At 36.5% G+C, this 19,275-nt stretch overlaps 3 protein-coding genes across 4 annotated transcripts in view; 2 read left to right on the top strand and 1 right to left on the bottom strand.

Annotated features, from left to right (window-relative positions):
- Nucleotides 1-3,591, top strand: part of LOC107750535 (docking protein 4-like) — a 46,057-nt gene extending 42,466 nt beyond the window's left edge. The window contains exons 8-9 of one of the 2 annotated variants that reach the window (XM_016565961.1): nt 300-417; nt 2,009-3,591. In XM_016565961.1, coding sequence (XP_016421447.1) covers nt 300-417; nt 2,009-2,085 — 195 coding nt within the window. In that variant the 3' untranslated portion in view covers nt 2,086-3,591. Of the gene's footprint in view, nt 1-299; nt 418-1,942 lie in introns of both variants that reach the window. The other variant, XM_016565960.1, reaches the window with a different exon arrangement.
- Nucleotides 3,592-11,114: 7,523 nt separating this feature from the next.
- dnaaf1 (dynein axonemal assembly factor 1) lies at nt 11,115-14,862 on the top strand. Its single transcript, XM_016566102.1, has 10 exons — nt 11,115-11,315; nt 11,862-11,956; nt 12,066-12,157; nt 12,256-12,477; nt 12,584-12,750; nt 12,856-12,977; nt 13,120-13,286; nt 13,834-14,294; nt 14,453-14,509; nt 14,611-14,862. Exons 1-10 carry the CDS (start codon nt 11,115-11,117, stop codon nt 14,860-14,862), a joined length of 1,836 nt encoding a protein of 611 aa, XP_016421588.1.
- A 1,176-nt stretch (nt 14,863-16,038) lies between these two features.
- nrn1lb (neuritin 1-like b) lies at nt 16,039-17,620 on the bottom strand. The gene is made up of 3 exons (XM_016566136.1): nt 17,443-17,620; nt 16,462-16,603; nt 16,039-16,376 (listed from the first exon to the last, which is right to left on the bottom strand). Exons 1-3 carry the CDS (start codon nt 17,474-17,476, stop codon nt 16,082-16,084), a joined length of 471 nt encoding a protein of 156 aa, XP_016421622.1. The 5' UTR covers nt 17,477-17,620; the 3' UTR covers nt 16,039-16,081.
- Nucleotides 17,621-19,275: the final 1,655 nt, after the last annotated feature.

The raw sequence follows: 19,275 nt of genomic DNA, 5'->3' as shown, positions 1-19,275 counted from the left end.
TTTTACCCGCGTGAGGCCAGTGGGAGTGGAGGAGAGGGGAACAGGTGTGAGGCAGGCAGGCAGGCTGGTGGCTGTGCAGATGGCCTCAGTCAGAGGATGTTGCTGCCTGGTAATGCTGGCTTCCCCCACACACACACACACACAGTGCTTATTAAAACAAAGCTTGAGAGATTGCAGGGCAAATCAACTGATTTTCTTCCTGTCATACAACTTTCAAAACACCAGAACCAAAGCCATAATTTTGTGTTATCAACCTAATTGAAATTCTTTCCCATCTCTCTTCTTCTGTCTCTCCCCAGCTTTTATCTAAGGGTTCAGAGGGGACGTCCTACCCCTGCACCCCAACAGCAATCTTACCACGAAGTGCTTTCTGGCACCACATCACCGGATCACAGGCTGGAGTAGACACTGCCAACGGTGAGACTGAACTGTGTATAGGTGTGCTGTATGTATTTCACAAGCCATATTAACTGAATTTTTGTTGTAGTTGCAAGTATCACTCCCAGGAAATGTGCTGAAAAACACAATATTAAAGGGGTCCTATTATGCTCTTTTACAAAGTCTTAATTTAGTTTTTGGGGTGTACTAGAACAGGCTCTCATTCTAGGTTGTTTGAAAAACACATTATTTTTCACATATTTTACATTATTACAACACCTCTCTCCCCAGTTGGCTCGAATAGTTCCTGTATCAAATGAAGGCCCGCCTTCTGAAATACGAAATGTGCTGTGATTGGTTAGCTGGGTCAGTGTGTGTTGTGATTGGCAGCACTCGGCGCCTGGTCGGGAAATGTCATGCCCTTACCATAGCCGCCTGCGATTGTGATTTCTGTTAAATAAAATATCTCCTTTTGAATTGGACTTTGAGCTTTGTAACTTTGCAGATCTTTTTTATGCTCAAACAGCAACATTACAGACTAACTAAAGTTGAAAAAGTCAAAAAGCATAGGACCCCTTTAAACTCTTTATCAACAACCTTGTGACATGTAGTCTTCTATGAAGCAACATAAATGAAATGTTTGAAAAAAATAGGTGTTTTACATTTGAAACAACACAGTGTTCCACACAAAGTGACAAACATACGGACAACACCTATTTATCAAATCCGACTCGATGCAGATGATTCAAATGTTTACATAGTTACACTTTAATAAATTTCAGTTTAAATGCACATAAGCGTTAAAATTTTGCGGTCTGTAGGATTTGTTTTGGAAAGAAATTACTTGTTGGAAAGAAATACTTCTATTCAACAAGGAGGCATTAAATTGATCAAAAGTGACAATAAAGACATTTATAATGTCAAATAATGTTATTTTGAACTTTTTATTCACCAGAGAATCCTGAGAAACATGCATCACAGTTTCCCCAAAATTATTAAACAGAACAACTGTTTTCAACATTGATAACAGGAATTGTTTCTTAAGCACCAAATCAGCATATTAGAATGATTTCTGAAGGATCATGTGACACTAAAGACTGGCGTAATGATGCTGAAAAATCTTTGCCATCACAAGAATAAGGGACATTTTAAAATATACAGAAATAGAAAACTGTTATTTTAAATTGATTGATTTTCCAATATTACTGTTGTATTATTATTATATTTTTGATGAACAGCCTTGGTGAGATTAAGAGACTGTTATATTTTTGTTTGTTTATTATGATTTTAAAAACAATAAAATATCTTGGTGACCCCAAACATTTGAACAGTAGTGTAAATATGATATGTCTCCTTGTATTAAGAACATTTCTGATGACTGTTTATAATTTTTTATTTAATGAAATAAAAAAAATCTGTATAGTAACCCACAAATCACTTTATTTAGTGCTTTAAAGCAGCCTGTTTTTGCTATGTTAAACAGACTGTGCTATTCAGACCAATTAATGACAGAATTTTCATTTTTGGGTGAACTATCACTTTAACACCTCTCATCCTCATTCAGGTGACATCTATGGTGATACTCAACCAGGAGTGGACACTGATCTCTTCTCTAAACTCCTTCCTCCAGAACGACACTCAACCCTTCCTGTGGGCCACGGCTGCCCCCAACCCCCAACGCACTACCCCACGTACCCCAGCGAGTGAGTGGCTTTTAGCAGCGATGAAACCTTCCAGTTTCCACCTCTTGACCTCCCTCCACACTGCACTCTGCCCTGAGTTTTTCCATCAGCTCTTCTTCAGCAAGGGAAGATCCATGCTGCCATGCTGCCTCAGTACCCCCTGAGCCTGCCAGCGACCCTGAGGGCACTTTCTGTGGAATGAGGGAATGCAATGTGAAGCTTAAAGTGCTTCGATTGGAGCAGGGCTCACAGACCCTTAAAACAGACATGAGAGGATGTTGGAACTGGCTCAGTCGCCTTCCCAGTGCAATATGGTCACTCTTGCTGGGTGTCTGTGGAAGTAGAGACTGTACTGTAGGTTCTTCTCAATAGTTTCTCTTACTCTAACTCGAATCTCATGCACGCTCTTCAACCGTATGCATGTCCCCCAAGGTAAACGGTTTAGCTACAGAGGGTTTTTTTAGACTCCTGTAGAAGTCCCAACACAAGAGGGTGTCCAACAAACCACAGCGGCCCGGAGGAAGGTCCACCAGAGTTTCATCTTAAACCATTCTGCTCTTCAGTACGAGTAATCCAAAGCGTGCTTTGATCAGATGCTTTAATCATAATTTGATTGGCATGTCTGTAAGACTTCCCAAGCCCAGAGGAACTTCCTTTGAGGAACCAGGAGCACTTTCTGAAAGTGGCATTTCGTATGGTTGTGTGTTTGTTTCTCCTTAAATGGACAGTTTTGATGTACATAACTGTCTGTCCAGTCTCGGTGTCATTTAATGAAGAAAGCCATTTGGACAGAGGTGAGGGTTAGACTCGCTCATGTGCTTTGTGCTCTCATTGATCTTTTCAGAGAGGCTGATTCACCATTTTATCTGGAAGGCGTCATGAGGGTCAAGGTTATGATTATACCCAGCTGAGATGGTCTAAGGAATTATTTATTTATTTATTGAAGTTTACCAACAAAGCACAAGACAAATTGCAGTGTATAGTAGTACGTTTCCTTTAGCAGCTCAGCAAATCTGTATGTAAAAGGGTTTATGCTAGCACAGTAAAAGAGTAGAAAAACATCTTAAATAAGGTGGTAGGCCTCACATGAGACATGTTTCTGCTTTTGCTTGTCAACTATTTCCAGTAATTTCCATGAAATTAAGGGTATCATTATTGCTTTTATTTCTCAGCAGACATTTGTATTATGTGGCTGCATCATGTGTTCAATCTGTGTTTCTCAATGCTGTAACTCTCAATTTATATGTTGGAGCAGTTAGTGCACATGTGCATAATGAGCTGGGTTGCTCAATGTAGTTTGATCAATCTGATCGACCAGGGGTGCGTTTCTCAAAAGCAACTATGGTCGCAAGTTCAATGGAACGAACCACCAGTTAGCTAACGATGCTTTTGGGAAACGCACCCCAGCATGGTAAAGCTGGTTAACCAAGACAGTCCTGCTGGTTAAGCATTTCCAGCGAGGCCCTAATTGTTTTCCCATCGCTCCCTGTACTCTCTCTACTATCCATATAAATACAAGTGTCATAAAGGCCAAAAATAAAATAAACACTCTAATATGTCTGGCACTGAATTAATTTGGTTGGAATCTCCGATTGAGTTAACAGTCCTGATGGTTTGGCTACTTGTTGCTTTATTCATTTTATACATAAATAGTCATTCAGTGCTGGGATTTATTAACTCACGTCATGTGCGTATCATTAAAAGGGCTTGAGCTGATCTGATTGTCATGATTGATAAGAGGAAAGTGGATTTTTTCAGGTTTTCTTACAGACAGTTTTTATCAGTATATATTTCAACAGCTCTTCAAAGATAAGCACCTTTCATTTAAACTTTACTTTTTTACCATGTCTAATTTTCAATCACTCTGTAATGTAGCCAAAATATGCCCACATAAATGAATGTACACTGCCATTCAAAAGTTTAGGGTTTAATAATAAATAAATAAAAAGTATACTTTTAGCTGGGATTTATGAAATTGATCTAATGTGACAGCAAAGCTAAAAATTCAGCTTTTCCATCACATGAATAAACTATATTTTAGAAACTCGAAATAGAAAACAGTAGTAATATTTAAATTTTTTTTTTTTTTTTTTTTTTTTTTTTTTGATCAAATAAATGCATCCTTGGTGAAGATAAGTGACTTGTTTCAAAAACATCAAACAAATCTTACTGACCCCAAACTTTTGAATAGTAGTGTATGGAGTGATCTTTTCCTCTATGTCCTGCTTTTGCAGATTGCACATTTGTTTTTATCAATTGCTTTGCAGTTCTTTCTATTAAAAATATACAGAAAAAATGAATTTTTATAGGCTGTTGCTAGGTAAAAAACTAATAACACACACCAGTAATACATACAAAAAATACATGATTCCCTATGATTTATTATTCTTCCACCCCTAACTCGTTGGTTTGCAGGAGATCTAAGATCAATAGTAATTCAACATTAATGTAATCAACCTGAAACGAGTTATATATTTGTACATAAACCAGCCAGCAAGTCCCTGGAGAGATTCTGGATCTGAAACTATCGCTTATTGACGTTGTGCTTAACAAAACAATCTGTTTAAATTATCAGAGGATGAAGTCATGAGTAAAGAAGTGCTGAAAAGTTGTTTTACTAAACACAAAGTTCAGTGCTCTGTATTACCTGTAAAACATGCTGTGTTGGAGGCTTTGCCAGTTCTTCAGTGGTTCAGTTTGGCCTCTGAGCATGTTTCCATGAGTAGGAACCCTTTGCATGAGTTTTAATTGCTAAATGACATGCGTGTTCTGTAGTATTTGTGGTAAAATATTTTGCAGTTTGTTTTTTTTTCAATAAAACAATTTTTTTATAAAATCACATGTAATAATGATCCTTTTTATTACGATGTACACAGATCTTTTGTTTCTTTATCTTAAATTGTAAAGTCACAGAAGTAATTTATGTAATGAAATATTAAATTTCATACACAGCCAAGTTAACCATTTTACCAGCCACTCACCATTATTCATTCTTGTAATCCAGAGTTATCTTAATTGCATTTCAGGACATTTAGCTGACTATTACTCTTAGTACTCTCCCATATTAACTTAAATGCAGATGCATAATGGAGGATGGAGGCAATTAAGCATTAAGAACTCCTCCCTTTCTCTGTAATGTTGTTTCTTCATCAGTTACTGCCAACCATAGAAGCCAACAGCCTCTGTGTCAGGTAAAACCCTTCCTTTGTTCTTTTTAACTGTGAGCTCATTATTCATTTCTTAGATATTTTGTTTTGTTTTGTTTTTGTCTGCATAGTCATGCATCTAGAGTTAATTTTGGGGGGGGGGGACTTTGTTGTTTGGAAAATCATCTAACCTTAACTGTATTATAGTATACAAACAACACTACAGATTTTATAATTACCAGATTTTTTATAGAAACATTTTTATATAAATAAATGCATAAAATCCAGATTTTGGCAAGTAGATGTTGCATTTTACAATCAGCACTGAGTTTGATTTTTAAAGCCATATTAGTAATTAAATTGATTAGGCTATTGAAGAGAGCCATACATATTTACATTTTCAAGTATTTTCTACCGCTTGTTAGTAGATTATTTTCTAATGGAAATGAAGCAAATTCTTGTCCTGTGTTTCAGGTTGAGGAGTATCACTAAAACTGACAGGACAGACAGAAATCTAAATCACAACATACAATGAAGGTATATGTGTTTTAATAAGCATATGATAATAATACATTTGATCTGTTAATTCATTCTTTTTTGACAATTGGGGTAATAAAAATAAAATAAAAACAAATAAAGTAACTTACCGATAAAACACTCCCTGTACATGTACACTTGTTCCAGGGCATTCTGCAGTGCCATATGCTGATAACTGATGTGCACCTGAGGTGGTGATGCGGCAACGATGCGTAGTGGAGTCAATTATTCCGCTTACAGTATTACGGTCAGTTACCACACCTCAAGACATTGTTCAAATGTTGTATTTCAAGACATTCGTCAGCTTTTTGTCCTTAAAACGCTCTTGTGTGTAGGATTAATTTCCTATGTATCTCATCTCACGCCTACCTTGCAAATTCCAAAAGGTAATTTTAAACTTTGTATTTTTTAGGCTTGAGCCGTTGATAACAGACTAATTTAATCATAATCATAGCCATAATCAACCAGTTATGACAGCGAGAGAGAGAGAGAGAGAGATTAAGCATCTGTGCGTCTCTCAATAGAGGTTGGCAGCAACATCTCTACTAAACTGTAAGTTCATCTGCTTCAAAAACACCGTTATTGTAATGTACATGAATAAAGCCAATTACATGAATTTTGAACCAAAATCACCTTTGTTTTTATTTAAGTTTGAACGTCCTAAACTCAGTTCACAGAACATGGCCTACCCTGAAACCTCAACCAACGTGACATTCCAGTTGGAAGTAAACTTTTTAGCTTTGTTACTGGAGAAATTAAATTGGACATCTATGAAGACAGCTATCTGTGCATCTTCATCTGAAATGGTGGTAATCTGGATTATTTTCTCCATTGAGTTTGTTGTCATGTGTCTGGCACTCTATGGCTTGTGTTGTCTGCTTAGATCTAACCATGCTGTCCCTTTATTCATCATAAATCTATTTGTTTGTGATATCATCCAGATTTGTGTCAAGCCTGTTATGAATTTTTGTACATTGAATGAACAAAAGAATGGCATTTTTTTTGTATTTCATGTTTATATCCTGAGCATAATGGTTAACATTGGCTTCATGGTCTGTATCTCTGTGGAAAGATACATAATGATCAAATACCCTGTTTGGTACTGACTTCATCATTCGTGTAGGAATTTAGTTCTGATAAGCTTGTTGGTTTGGGCAACACTCTGTGGATATATGGTGATTGATATGATTATTGCAGTTAAAGTGGATGTGGAACTTGCATTTCTTCTAAATGTAATTATGTTTTTTGTACCTTATCCGCTGGTTGTGTTTTGCTTTGTGGGTTCGTGGAAGGCACTGTCTCATTCGGTCGCAGTCACCCCTGATGAAAGAAAGAGGATTTTGATGATTCTGGCTCTTGTCCTTTTCAATTACACTGTGTTGTTCCTACCAAGCACTGTACAAAACATCATTTTTGCAGTATCATTTAAGCATGGAATAAGTAGTTATTATGATTCTTTACATTCAGTGTCAGGAATCATGATGTATTTGAATCCACTCGCTGACTCTTTGCTGTATGTTTTCATAAGGAAGGATGCTCATAGCATGCTTACATTTTTGTCTTGTAAGAAGCTACATGAAAATCAGGTGTAGTCCTTCAATTCAGCAGCTGCTATGTTCATTTTGATCCCCCTTAACACAATGTGTATAAAGTTTCATTTGTGTCAAGTATCAAAGACAACACAGGAAACAATTTATTGCATTTAACCACTTTACTGAGTACTCATCATTACTCATTTCTGTCGATCACTGTGAGCATAATTAAGTTTCAGGAAATGCTAGCCAAATATTAGTCTGATTGCATGATGATGTGATAAAAATGCAGAGCTCATGGTGGATGGATCTGGTTAAGTGTTAGCGGCTCCTCCCTCTCTGTTGTTTCTTCATCAGTTACTTTCAACCATAATCAACCAGCAGCAGCAGCTCATTGTCAGGTAAACCCGTTTCTTTTGTTCTTTATGTTTGTAGGGTCAAAGTGCATTGTCTAGGGAATTATTTATCAGATTCAGAATACTACTTTTATTTTGAATTTATTATATTTGAAAATGTTACAATCAGATTATGCAGTAATTTTACTTTGTGTTGTAAATGTATATAAATAGGCTAGCCATCAAGAATTTAAGTATTTTATACTGTCTTTTGTGGAAATAAATGAATGATTCTACTATGAGACTGTAGAAAAAAATCTGTCATGTATTTCAGCTCAATTGAAGTGTCACTTTCACAAAAACTGATACGACAAATAATCACCACAGAATCCAAGGTATGTTCGGACATGTTTCTATTGTGCGTTATAAATGAACATTGTATGTTTAATTAGCAATTTACTTTGTTTTTTTTATTCCTGCTTATAATTTTTGTGTTTAATGAAGCTCCTCTACTCTGTTTCACAAGTTTTCATCAGTAAAACTATTATCGAAATTGATTTTTCATCTTAAATATCTACACAAAGCTTCCTTTTGAAATCTGCACATACATGGACTGTACATTTCCATCATTATGTCTCTTTCTGCCATTAACAATTAAATAAAATGCTATAGCTGAAGATAATGTTTGTAAAGGTGGACTTCAGATGGCATTCATCTGTGGACTGGTCTTAAAGGGATATTCATCATTCTTTAGAAGTTTTTTTTTTTTTTCGCAACAAAAATTCTGTAGAATTCAAATGGGAACCAGAAATTGTTTGGTTACCAACATTCTTCAAAATATCTTCTTTGTGTTCAACAGAAGAAAGAAACTCACATAAATCTGTAACAACTTGAGGGTGAACCCTTTGATTTCACAAATTGTATTTTCCTTAAGACTGGCTTTCATTTAAATGAAACTGACAGAGAATCTCTGGACGGAGTATTATCTGTTTCTTCCATCCACTGAGATTGTGTAAGTTCTTAGGGGGCCTTCCTAAATTCACAGACTACTACAGATGGAGGATATTTTCAGAAAATTGGGCAATCAAGACTGAAAAGAAAAAAGGTTAGGACACAAACTTTTGCAACTTAACTATGGTTAATAATATATATATTTTTAAATATTGCATCTTCTGATATTTTGGAAACTATAAAGACTAATAAGGAAACTGTGATAACAGAACAAAAAAATAACTCGTTTTTGTCATCGTTTGACCATCCAGAGTCCATCCAAGACACAGGAAATGGTTTATACTGGAATGTCAACCAATAGGACACTCCAGCTGGAAATAAGTCAATTTCCATGGGAAATTGATGATCTGAAGTGGACATTTCTGGAAAAAATGCTTTGCGGATCCACAGTTCAAACTGTGGTTATATGGATTATTTTCTCCGTTGAGTTTCTTGTCATGTCTTTGGCATTCTATGGATTGTACTGTCTGGTCAGACCTAACCATACTGTTCCCGTATTTGTCATAAACCTCTTTATTGCTGATTTCATACAGATTTGTTTCAGACCTGTGCTGAATTTTTGTACGTTCAGTGTTGTTATTGCATTTATCTACTATATTTATTCCTGGTGCATAATAGTTAATGTTGGCTTCATGGTCTGTATCTCTGTGGAAAGATACATAATGATCAAATACCCTGTTTGGTACCGACTTCATAATACTTCTAAAAATTTAGCTCTGATATGCTTGTTGGTTTGGGCAATACCAAGTGGAATTATTGTGATCGATGTGATTGTTGCACTTAAAGGGAAGGTGGGACATGCATTTATCTTAAGTGTATTTGTTTTATTGATGCCTTATCCATTGGTTTTGTTTTCCTTTGTGGGATCATGGAAGGCACTGTCTAATTCGGTCACAATAACCCCTGATGAACAGAAGAGGATTTTGAGGATTCTGGCCCTAGTACTTTTCAATTACACAGTGTTGTTTCTGCCAAGCATTATTCAAAACATCATTATTATGTTTTCCTTTGAGCTTGGTCTAAGACTTCATGGTTATTTACTCACAGTGTCAGGAATCTTAGTGTATTTAAATCCACTCGCTGACTCTTTGCTGTATGTTTTCTTAAGGAAGGATGCTAATAGCATGTTTCGATGTTTGTGTTGTGAGAAGCTATGAAAATCAGACACAGACAGAAAACTCCTCCAATTCTTTATCTAGGAGGAGTGAAGTGCGAATCAGTATCCAGACATAGAGAAACCACGGAGTTACAATATTAGTTTGACTAATCAGTAGTTTTGTTCACTTCTAATAAGGATTTTCATTTTTTTTCCAGTCGAAAATGTATATGTTAAAATTACATGTAAAAATGTATTTAAATGGTACTTTTACACCAGGGGCAGTTCTAGGATTTCGTGAGGGGGCTTAGCCCTCAGAGAGACCATTAGATACAAAGCCCACATAATAAAGGTTTAGAACTGCCCCTGTCATACACTGAAAATTAATTATTGAGTGATATTGAAATAGATGCTGCACTGGCATATTTAGCCTACTAGCATCCATCATTCATTTAGAGTTTAAATATGACATTAAACAGGCTAGTATGCTGAATGTTGGTAGCATGTATTTTGTAGGTATAGGCCTAATTAATAAGAAGAACATGATATATATACTGTATATATAGGATATCTTTTTCTTCTGCAAATGTTCGATTAACACATATACTGTACACATTGTATCCTTAACCCACAACTATATTGTTATAAAAATCAATTGAGAATTTCTATTCCACTCAATTTGTCTTTAATCTGATTAAATTTTGGGTTTACAACCTGATATTTGGGTAGTGTTTTCTTTGGAAACGGGCCTAATTTTTTCTGCACTAACATACTGCAATAAAAAAGCACAGCCTACTTGTCCTCTCAGTAGGCTATCTGTACTTTATTATAGTACATTGCTGCACATGCTACATATAGTACAGTAGTTTTCCCAAAAGAATTTCCTCAGTCTTCTCTGGTTGTAGACTTAAATGTCATGCAAAGACATTTATGCTGAAGTTGATGTATTTCCTCAGCAACCAGCACGGATCAGCTCCAGGCATGACGATAGTGATGTAGATATGTGGGGGCGTTTTAGAAGAGCCGTTTTAGGTAGGCGTGGTTGACTCTTAACTTTTATAAAGAATATCTCTTTGGATTTGAGACTTTAGTCTTTGCAACTTTACAGATCTTCTTTATGCACCAAGAGTTTGTAACACTCCAAAGAGAAAGGAAAAATTGAAATCGCATCATATGACCCCTTTAAATCCGTAAGTAGGTCTATCAGCACAGGCAGACCACGGCTTCTGTAGGATTCAGTAGCTGCCTGCCACCTGCCAGCAGAAGATCGAACCGCCTCTTGAGAAGCGCACATTCGCGTCCGGTCTCTATGGAAACTAAGCAAACTTCAAGGCAAGCACTGTTAGCAGCTATTAAGCTAAGTTAACGGTTGGTCGGTGGTCCAATATCATTGCGAAATGCGGACAAAAATGAACGTATCCACAACAGTGAACGCGGAGGAAGGAACAAGGGCTGAATCTGAAGAAAAAGACACGAGTGAAGGTGTTGTGTCTTTTGTTCCAGGTAACGTAAAGTCTACATTCAAAGGCCATCACCAAAATAACAGACTTAAAACAACTGACTCGGCAACAAAGTCTTGTCCGGCGTTAATCATTTTGTAATGTACCGGAATATTATCTTTAAATTCTGTTCTTTCGTGGTTATATCATGCTGCTCCGACTTTTATTCAAAATGGCAGTGACTCAAATACTGTAACTACACTTTGGGTGCCGCGACATTAAGTTATTTTCTAACATAGCCTAAACTAAAAGTAGCATGTTTGACACATAGGTCTTAATTGCATCGAACAATTGAAATAATATAAACATATTGTTATTTTAACTAATTATTAGCTATTTTTAATTACCATTTACATATTTAAATATCAAAAAATCAATTATTTATCTCTTTCCAACATATTATACAGCCATGTTACTGTATTATTTCCTGTTCTGTAAAATGATGAAAACTGATACACCCACAAACCAACATTTGGTAGACAATAAATATTTTATTAAGGGTAAGTGCCCCCTTTTACTGATAATTATTTTTGATAAAAGGAAAAAAAGCTTACTTTAAAAAAAAATAATAATAATTCAATGTCTGATTTTGTACCCTTTTTTTGGAAAATGCCCAATAGTAATACAATGTCTTTCAAAGGCCAGGAGTCTCAGAGTGCAGCTGCTGATGGGACAAAGGTTAACGCTGACACAATAGAAACCAAAGCATCAGAGAGCAGCACAATGCATTCAGGTCCCAGGTAATAAAATACGCATTTTTATAATACCTGTATGATATTTGCTTGGGAAAACATATGTTGTTGTCTAAGAAGAGCAAAATACTGAATGATTTTTCTTGTATCATCTAAGAATTACCAAACAGTTTTTAAGGGAGCACTGCAAGAAAAACAAACTGTACCTGACGCCAAGGCTGAATGACACACTTTATCTTCACTATAAAGGTTTGAAATTTCTGCATTTGTAAGACTGTTTTAATATTGCATCTTTATGTTATTTTCTTTTCAGCTCTTTATGTGAAGTTGTTACTTCTGCATTGTAGGTTTTTCTTGTATTGAGGGTTTGGAGGAATATACTGGCCTGCGCTGCCTATGGCTGGAATGCAATGGCATTCGCAAGATTGAAAATCTGGAGAATCAGACAGAGCTTCGCTGTCTTTTCCTCCATCAGAATCTAATTCATACTCTGGAAAACCTGGAACCACTCAGCAAGCTTTGCACCCTCAATGTCTCAAACAATTATATCAAGGTCATTGAGAACATGTGTGAGTACTTGCACACACAAATGAAAATGGCACCACACAATGTATTGTTAACAACTGTTCCCTGTTCCTCAGTATACCATAAAGTCATTTATCATTTGTTTTTCAGCCTGCTTGAGTGAGCTGTCTACGCTGCAGATCTCCCATAACTCGCTGGAGAATGTGTGTGACATGGAGGAGCTATCACACTGTCTATCTATCAGTGTTCTTGATCTGTCTCACAACCGCATCAGAGATCCAGCCCTCGTCGGTGTTCTAGAGAGAATGCCCGGCTTGGTAAAAACAGTGTATCTCTTTCCTCGTATACATGATCAGTGATGCTTACTTCTGGATGTGGACTGAATTGCAAGAAGTTAATTCATGTTTATTTGAATTTGCCAGCGGGTGTTAAATCTAATGGGTAATGAGGTCATCAAAAAAATCCCAAACTACAGGAAGACTCTGGTTGTGCATCTCAAGCAGCTGACCTATCTAGATGACCGGCCTGTTTTTCCAAAAGACAGGTTAGCAACATTGTTTTCTGTGCTAAAGTCCCATAGCATTAATTGTCTGACAACCGCCATGGTCAGTTAGGGATAGTCTTTGTTACTAGTTCATCTAGAGGCAATTGTTGAGTCTTTTACTGAAGTTTGCATTAATTCACAGAGCATGTGCAGAGGCATGGGCAGCTGGTGGTTTGGAAGATGAGCGAAAAGAAAGAGAAATGTGGGAAACGAGAGAGAGAAGGAAGATCCAGGAGAGTTTGGATGCATTGACTGCTATCAAAGAGAACGCACTGAGACGACGGCAGGCTCGAGAGCTTTTGGAGAAAGGCAAACACACAATCTGTTCACATATTAACTATCGTTCAAAAGTTTGGGGAGACTAAGTTTTTTACAAATATATTTAAACTTTTATTCAGCAAAGATGCATTAAAGTTTGACTGTTACAAGAGATTTCTATTTTAAATAAATGCTTTTGAACTCTATATTCATCAAAAAATCCTGAAAACAATATATCCAGTTTCTACAAAAATGTTACGGAGCACAACTGTTTTCAACATTGATAATACGAATTGTTGAAATCTTGAGCACCAAGTCAACATATTAGAAGGATTTCTGATGTGACACTGAAGGCTTGAGTCAGCTGAAAATTCAGCTTTTGCCATCACAGGAATAAATTACATAATAAAATTAAAATGATCTATTTTAAATTGCAATAATATTTCACAATATTAATGTTCTTACTGTAATATAATAAGATACGTCTTTCAAAAAATGACCAACCCCAAACTTTTAAACAGTAGTGTATACACACACTCATATTTTCTCACCTCCTTCTGACATACAGCATCATTAAAACCTTATGGCTTACCCTTATGAATCATAGAGCCTCCAAGTCCTGTTACTGAGGATCAGAGCCCTCAAGACGAAACACCAGAAACTGCAGAGACTGACACTTCAAAAACAGAGCAAGAACAAACTGATCCATCAGCTTCAGAGATGGACTACACTTTCAAATCTGCATCTGATGAGGAACAGATTATCCAAACAACACTTGATCAAAATCAATCCGACCAGTCAAAACCAGAGAGACAGCAGACAGTTTCAGAACAGATTCTCCATCCATCATTTGACCAGAAACAGACTGGCGATTCAACCCGAAGATTGAAGACTGAAGAGGAGAAGTACCAGAAAATGAGTGTTCCCACAAAACCATCACAGTCACCTCAGAGCGGTTTAGTCTCAGTCGCAGGTCCTGGAGCACTCGTCACTGAACTGATCTCTGAGGATGAAATAGAGTCTATCACCCTGTCAGATGAACCAGCGTTAACAATTGATGTGAGTACTTACACCATTGCTCACATCAATATAACTTCAATTTGCTTTTACAATGAATAGAATTTCCCTGCACGGTATACTTGATTTATACAGAAACTTTGTATAATATTTATAATGTAATGCAAATAACATTTTTGATGCTCCCGATTTCTCCCTAGGATCTTCCAGACCTTGATGATGAAGAAAATAGCCTGATATTCCCAACAATGTCACAGGTAAGTGCAGGGTTATTTCAATTAACTGAAACTAAAACCATTAAAATATGAATAAATACTATAACAGTATCTCAATGTGATTTACATGTTACATTTTTCAGAGTGTGATCCGTCCAAAGATTCAGGTCATCTCTGGTGATGACACGGAATCAGAAGCTGTTACAAGTTTGTATCACTGGCCTCAGTCAGATGCTGTGGCCACTGATCAATCTCAGCTGCTTATTAATGTCTCCACTAAGAGAACCTCAGTCAAGCAGCAGAGTCCTGCCTTCTCCAGTCAAGCAGAAGCAGGGGATGACTTCCCAAAGCCAGAGGAAAACAGAAAGACTATTCTGATTGAAGAACTGGACTGAGATTTAATGCTTGAACTAATGGATGAAGCTATATTGTAGTGTTTCCCAACCCTGGAGGCGCTCCAGCACAAATATTGGATATGTATTTAAAGGGATAGTTCCCCCAAAAATGAAAATTCTGTCATTAATTACTCACCCTCATGACCTTCCAAACCCGTAAGACCTTCGTTCATCTTCAGAACACAAATTAAGATATTTTTGATGAAATCTGAGAGCTCTCTGACCCTGCATAGACAGCAACGCAACTGAAATGTTCCCAGGTCCAGAAACATAGTAAGGACATCAGTAAAATAGTCCATGTGACATCAGTGGTTCAACCGTAATTTTACAAAGCTACGAGAATACTTTCTCGTACGAGAATACTTATTCAACAATTCTTCTGTCTTCCACCATTATGGAAAGTATCATGACCAGTATCCCGACAGAAGAACTGTTGAATAAAGTCATTATTTTAGTTTTCTTTGCACACGAAAAGTATTCTCGTAGCTTCATATAATTACGGTTGAACCCCTGATGTCACATGGACTGTTTTACTGATGTCCTTGCTACGTTTCTGGACCTGGGAACATTACAGTTGCGTTGCTGTCTATGGAGGGTCAGAAAGCTCTTGGATTTCATCAAAAATATCTTAATTTGTATTCCGAAGATGAAGGAAGGTCTTACGGGTTTGGAACGATGAGTAATTAGTGACAGAATTTTAATTTGGGGGGGGAACTATCCCTTTAAATTTGATGTCTACCTGATTTATAAAAGGTGTTTAACTTAAAATCACCAAATCATATTAATCATTTAAATAAAATAAAAAAAAATACAATAACTAAATCATTTTGCTTTGAATTTTATTGCAGATATTATAAATGTATTTTGCAAATACTTCAAGACACTTGTATATAATTTATATATAACATATATAATTTATTAATATAATTATATATAATATTATATAATTATGATCTTTTGACACAAACTACAGATATTAAATCCTGTACCAAACCATTAGATTTGAGTCCAGAACATCACTGATTTTTATAGAAACCTTTTTGTCATAATTGTTAAACAAGCAAATACATAAGTGTCTTGAATATCTTAGCAAAGAGTTTACATATTAAATTACACATAAAATTAAATAAAATATACCAAGATAAAGCGTCTATGCAGATACATGTACGTGCCTGTAGCACTGTCACTGGCATCAGTTCAGCTATGTTAAATGGATAGGCTACATCCAAAGCAGCAGGAGAAGAGAGAAGCATATCAGGAGCAGCTCTTTACTGACTGAGTGGCTGACAGAATGAGCGAGTCCTTTGAGTGTTTCCTGGTTACTTTGATCAGTGTTGGGAACCAGAGGTGTGGTTGCAGTCGCAGCTTCAGTACGACTGGCACACATGTCGTAGAGGTTACCAGCAAATGCTGTTTTCCTGGACTCCGCTCTCAAAGATTCCCAAATTTCCGCTGCATCACCTCGGCAGCCTGACAAAACACCACTCACGCACACCTGGAAAGCATCCCATGACCTGCAGATGTGAAAAGTGCAATGTATTGAGATTTTTAAAAAGTTGTATTCGGTTGAGGGTGTATTTGTGTGTGAACGTGGCTCACTTGCAAATGGAGTTGATGTCCTGTGGGTTATCAGCCTTGGAGCTCACACTGTCACCCAGAGTGACCAGACATTCAGCAAAGCCCCTGTATACAGAACTACATGGAGGTGTTACTGCTGCACTCAGCACAGAAGAACAGAGACCTGAGAGAAAAAAAATTAAAGCAGTTCAGAATCAGAAAGACCTTTATTGCCTGATATGTTTACACACAGGAATTTGCCTTGGTGACAGGAGCTTCCAATTCAGAAGAAAAGTACAGACATAGTGCAGTCAGGAATTAGGCAATAAAATAGGAAATAAGTAACACATTAATAATATTATTTAAAAAGACAAAAATGTAAATATAATACATAACAGTATTAAAATATTAGATCTCTGATTGCAAATGCACTTTAATTTTTACAATTGGCATATGGCATAAACTAACAGAACTGTTAGCTGACATGTCTTCTGGAACTCTATGATATTATTAAGACCACATACTCTGTATGTGGTAACATTTAACGTATCTTTATGTCTGCGTGTCTATTTCACTATACTGTTAGATGCTGTCGTACGTCACATGGATTAATCTAGGGATTAGACCCAGAGCAAAAATGACATTTAATCTGGCTGCAGAACAGCTCGAAAAGACAAATCTCCTCCATTTTTCCCATTTCTCTCCTCAAACCACCTCTATCTTTATTTAAAAAGAAAAATATAAAGGATAATTCTCATACATTTAGTTCAGGAACATTACCTACAGCAACATCAGCCATTTCTGAGCCTCAAAAAAAATTCTTTCTTTTTGGACACTACTTTTATGGTTTGTATAGCATACTATACCCTATGACCATGGCCACTAATTCACATCTATTCAAGAATTTGAAAAGCACACAATATAAATATATATATATATATATATATATATATGTACGATAAGACAAACTATGATATTACACACACAAACACAAGTTTGAATATAAAAAAGACTTTTACTCACTGAGGCAGAATAAAATGAACAGCAGCAGATGCATTCCGCTGAACAGCCAGATTTTTAAACTGAAGACCACACGCACTGGAGCACCTTACATTTACACTTTAACACACAATCATGTACAAATAATCCAAAGCTTCTTGAGGTCCCATTCACCTTCCTGTTTCAGAAAAGAACTGCAACTTTGAAGCCAACTGTTGAGCCCGATGGATAAACGGGGGCTGTGACATCTGATTATTAAAAAGGGGGAAAACTGTGGGATTAAAGATTATTTCCGGTTACACTGTTCATCAAATCAGAAAATAAGTATATACCTCCAATGACAATGGTTCTATATGGCTTAGAGTATTGGCTGTCTCTCTGTCTCTCTCTCTCATTCTCTGTCTCACTCTCTGTCACACTCACACACAATTTACAAACAGATGGAAAAAATCCCAGCAGGACTGTCATTTTAATTCCAGCATGGTAATTTCTGATACACACACAGTGGACAAGCCTCTGTCTGATTGACAGGCTTGGATTATGTCATTGCGTAAATCTAAAGGGAGAGGAGAATAAAGACGGATTACTCTCTCTTATATAAAGCCATTACTATCAACTCCTCTCTCAGTTTCCCTGTCACTGAATCTGTCACTCCTAGTATTCATCTAATGTGTTTTTGGACATGGAATACTTGTAGTACCATGGTATTCATTATGTAAACAACTATGTATATGGCATGGTTAGTATTTTTGCCAGTTAAAAATGGTTTTAAGTCAGTTGTTTCTATCTTTTGCTGTAGTGTGTCAGTAGCAAATATCAGTTTACATTTCCAAACATTAATTTTGCCATTAATTTGAATAATTCTGTGAAATTTTTGTTTGCACAAGGAGTCAGTGCTCCACACAGAGATCTGATCTGATCATCATCCAGTCTGTCTGGAATGACATGAAGAAACAGAACAAACTGAGACAGACTAAATCCAGAAGAACTGTGGCAACGTCTCCAAGATGCTTCAAGAGACCTACCTGCAAAGCTACCTGAGAAACTATGTGCAAGTGCACCTATAGGGCAAAAGCTGCTTTGAAAGCAAAGGATGGTCACACCAAACTTTGATTTAATTTAGTTAATAGAGGTTAATTGATAAAGGAAATCTATTTATGACATTATTTTTGACAGCATCCTCATTTTACAGCATTTTTCCACAAGTGCCTAAAACGTTTAACAGTACTGTAGCTTTGTAGGTAGTTTTCTTGAAGCATCTTGGAGACGTTGCCACAGTTCTTCTGGATTTAGTCTGTCTCAGTTTGTTCTGTTTCTTCGTGTCATTCCAGACCGACTGGGTGATGATGAGATCAGATCTCTGTGTGGAGCACTGGCTGCTGTCAGACAAAAATCTCACTGGATTATTACAATTAATAGCAAAATTAATGTTTGGAAATGTAAAATGATATTTCCTGCTGACACACTACAACAAAAGGTAGAAATAACTGACTTAAAACCATTTTTAGCTGGTGAAAATTAAATACTGGTGTTCTAATAATTTTAGCCACCACTGTAATATAATAATAGTAATTCGGTACGATGCAACAGATAGCCAAGTGCCATGATATTAATCTAATTCTATCACTGTACAATGGTAAAGAAAAGCTATAGTGACTTTTGTATTCTGTTGTCCTATGAACCTATATAACCACACTGCATACCAAATTCTTTATTATAGCCTAATGTAGGCCTAAACATTCCCATAAGTTTTTTAAAAATTCATGAAGTAACATGAATTATGAATTATGTTTTACACACTGCTTGAGAGGCATTTAACCTTTTCACACACACAAAAGAAAGCTACCATTAGATGGG

The sequence above is a fragment of the Sinocyclocheilus rhinocerous genome, unplaced genomic scaffold, assembly GCF_001515625.1.
Source record: "Sinocyclocheilus rhinocerous isolate Xijiao unplaced genomic scaffold, SAMN03320098_v1.1 scaffold19, whole genome shotgun sequence".
Taxonomy (NCBI): Eukaryota; Metazoa; Chordata; class Actinopteri; order Cypriniformes; family Cyprinidae; genus Sinocyclocheilus; species Sinocyclocheilus rhinocerous.
The sequence above is the reverse complement of the archived record's forward strand: the minus strand, read 5'-3'. Positions and strand labels throughout refer to the sequence as shown.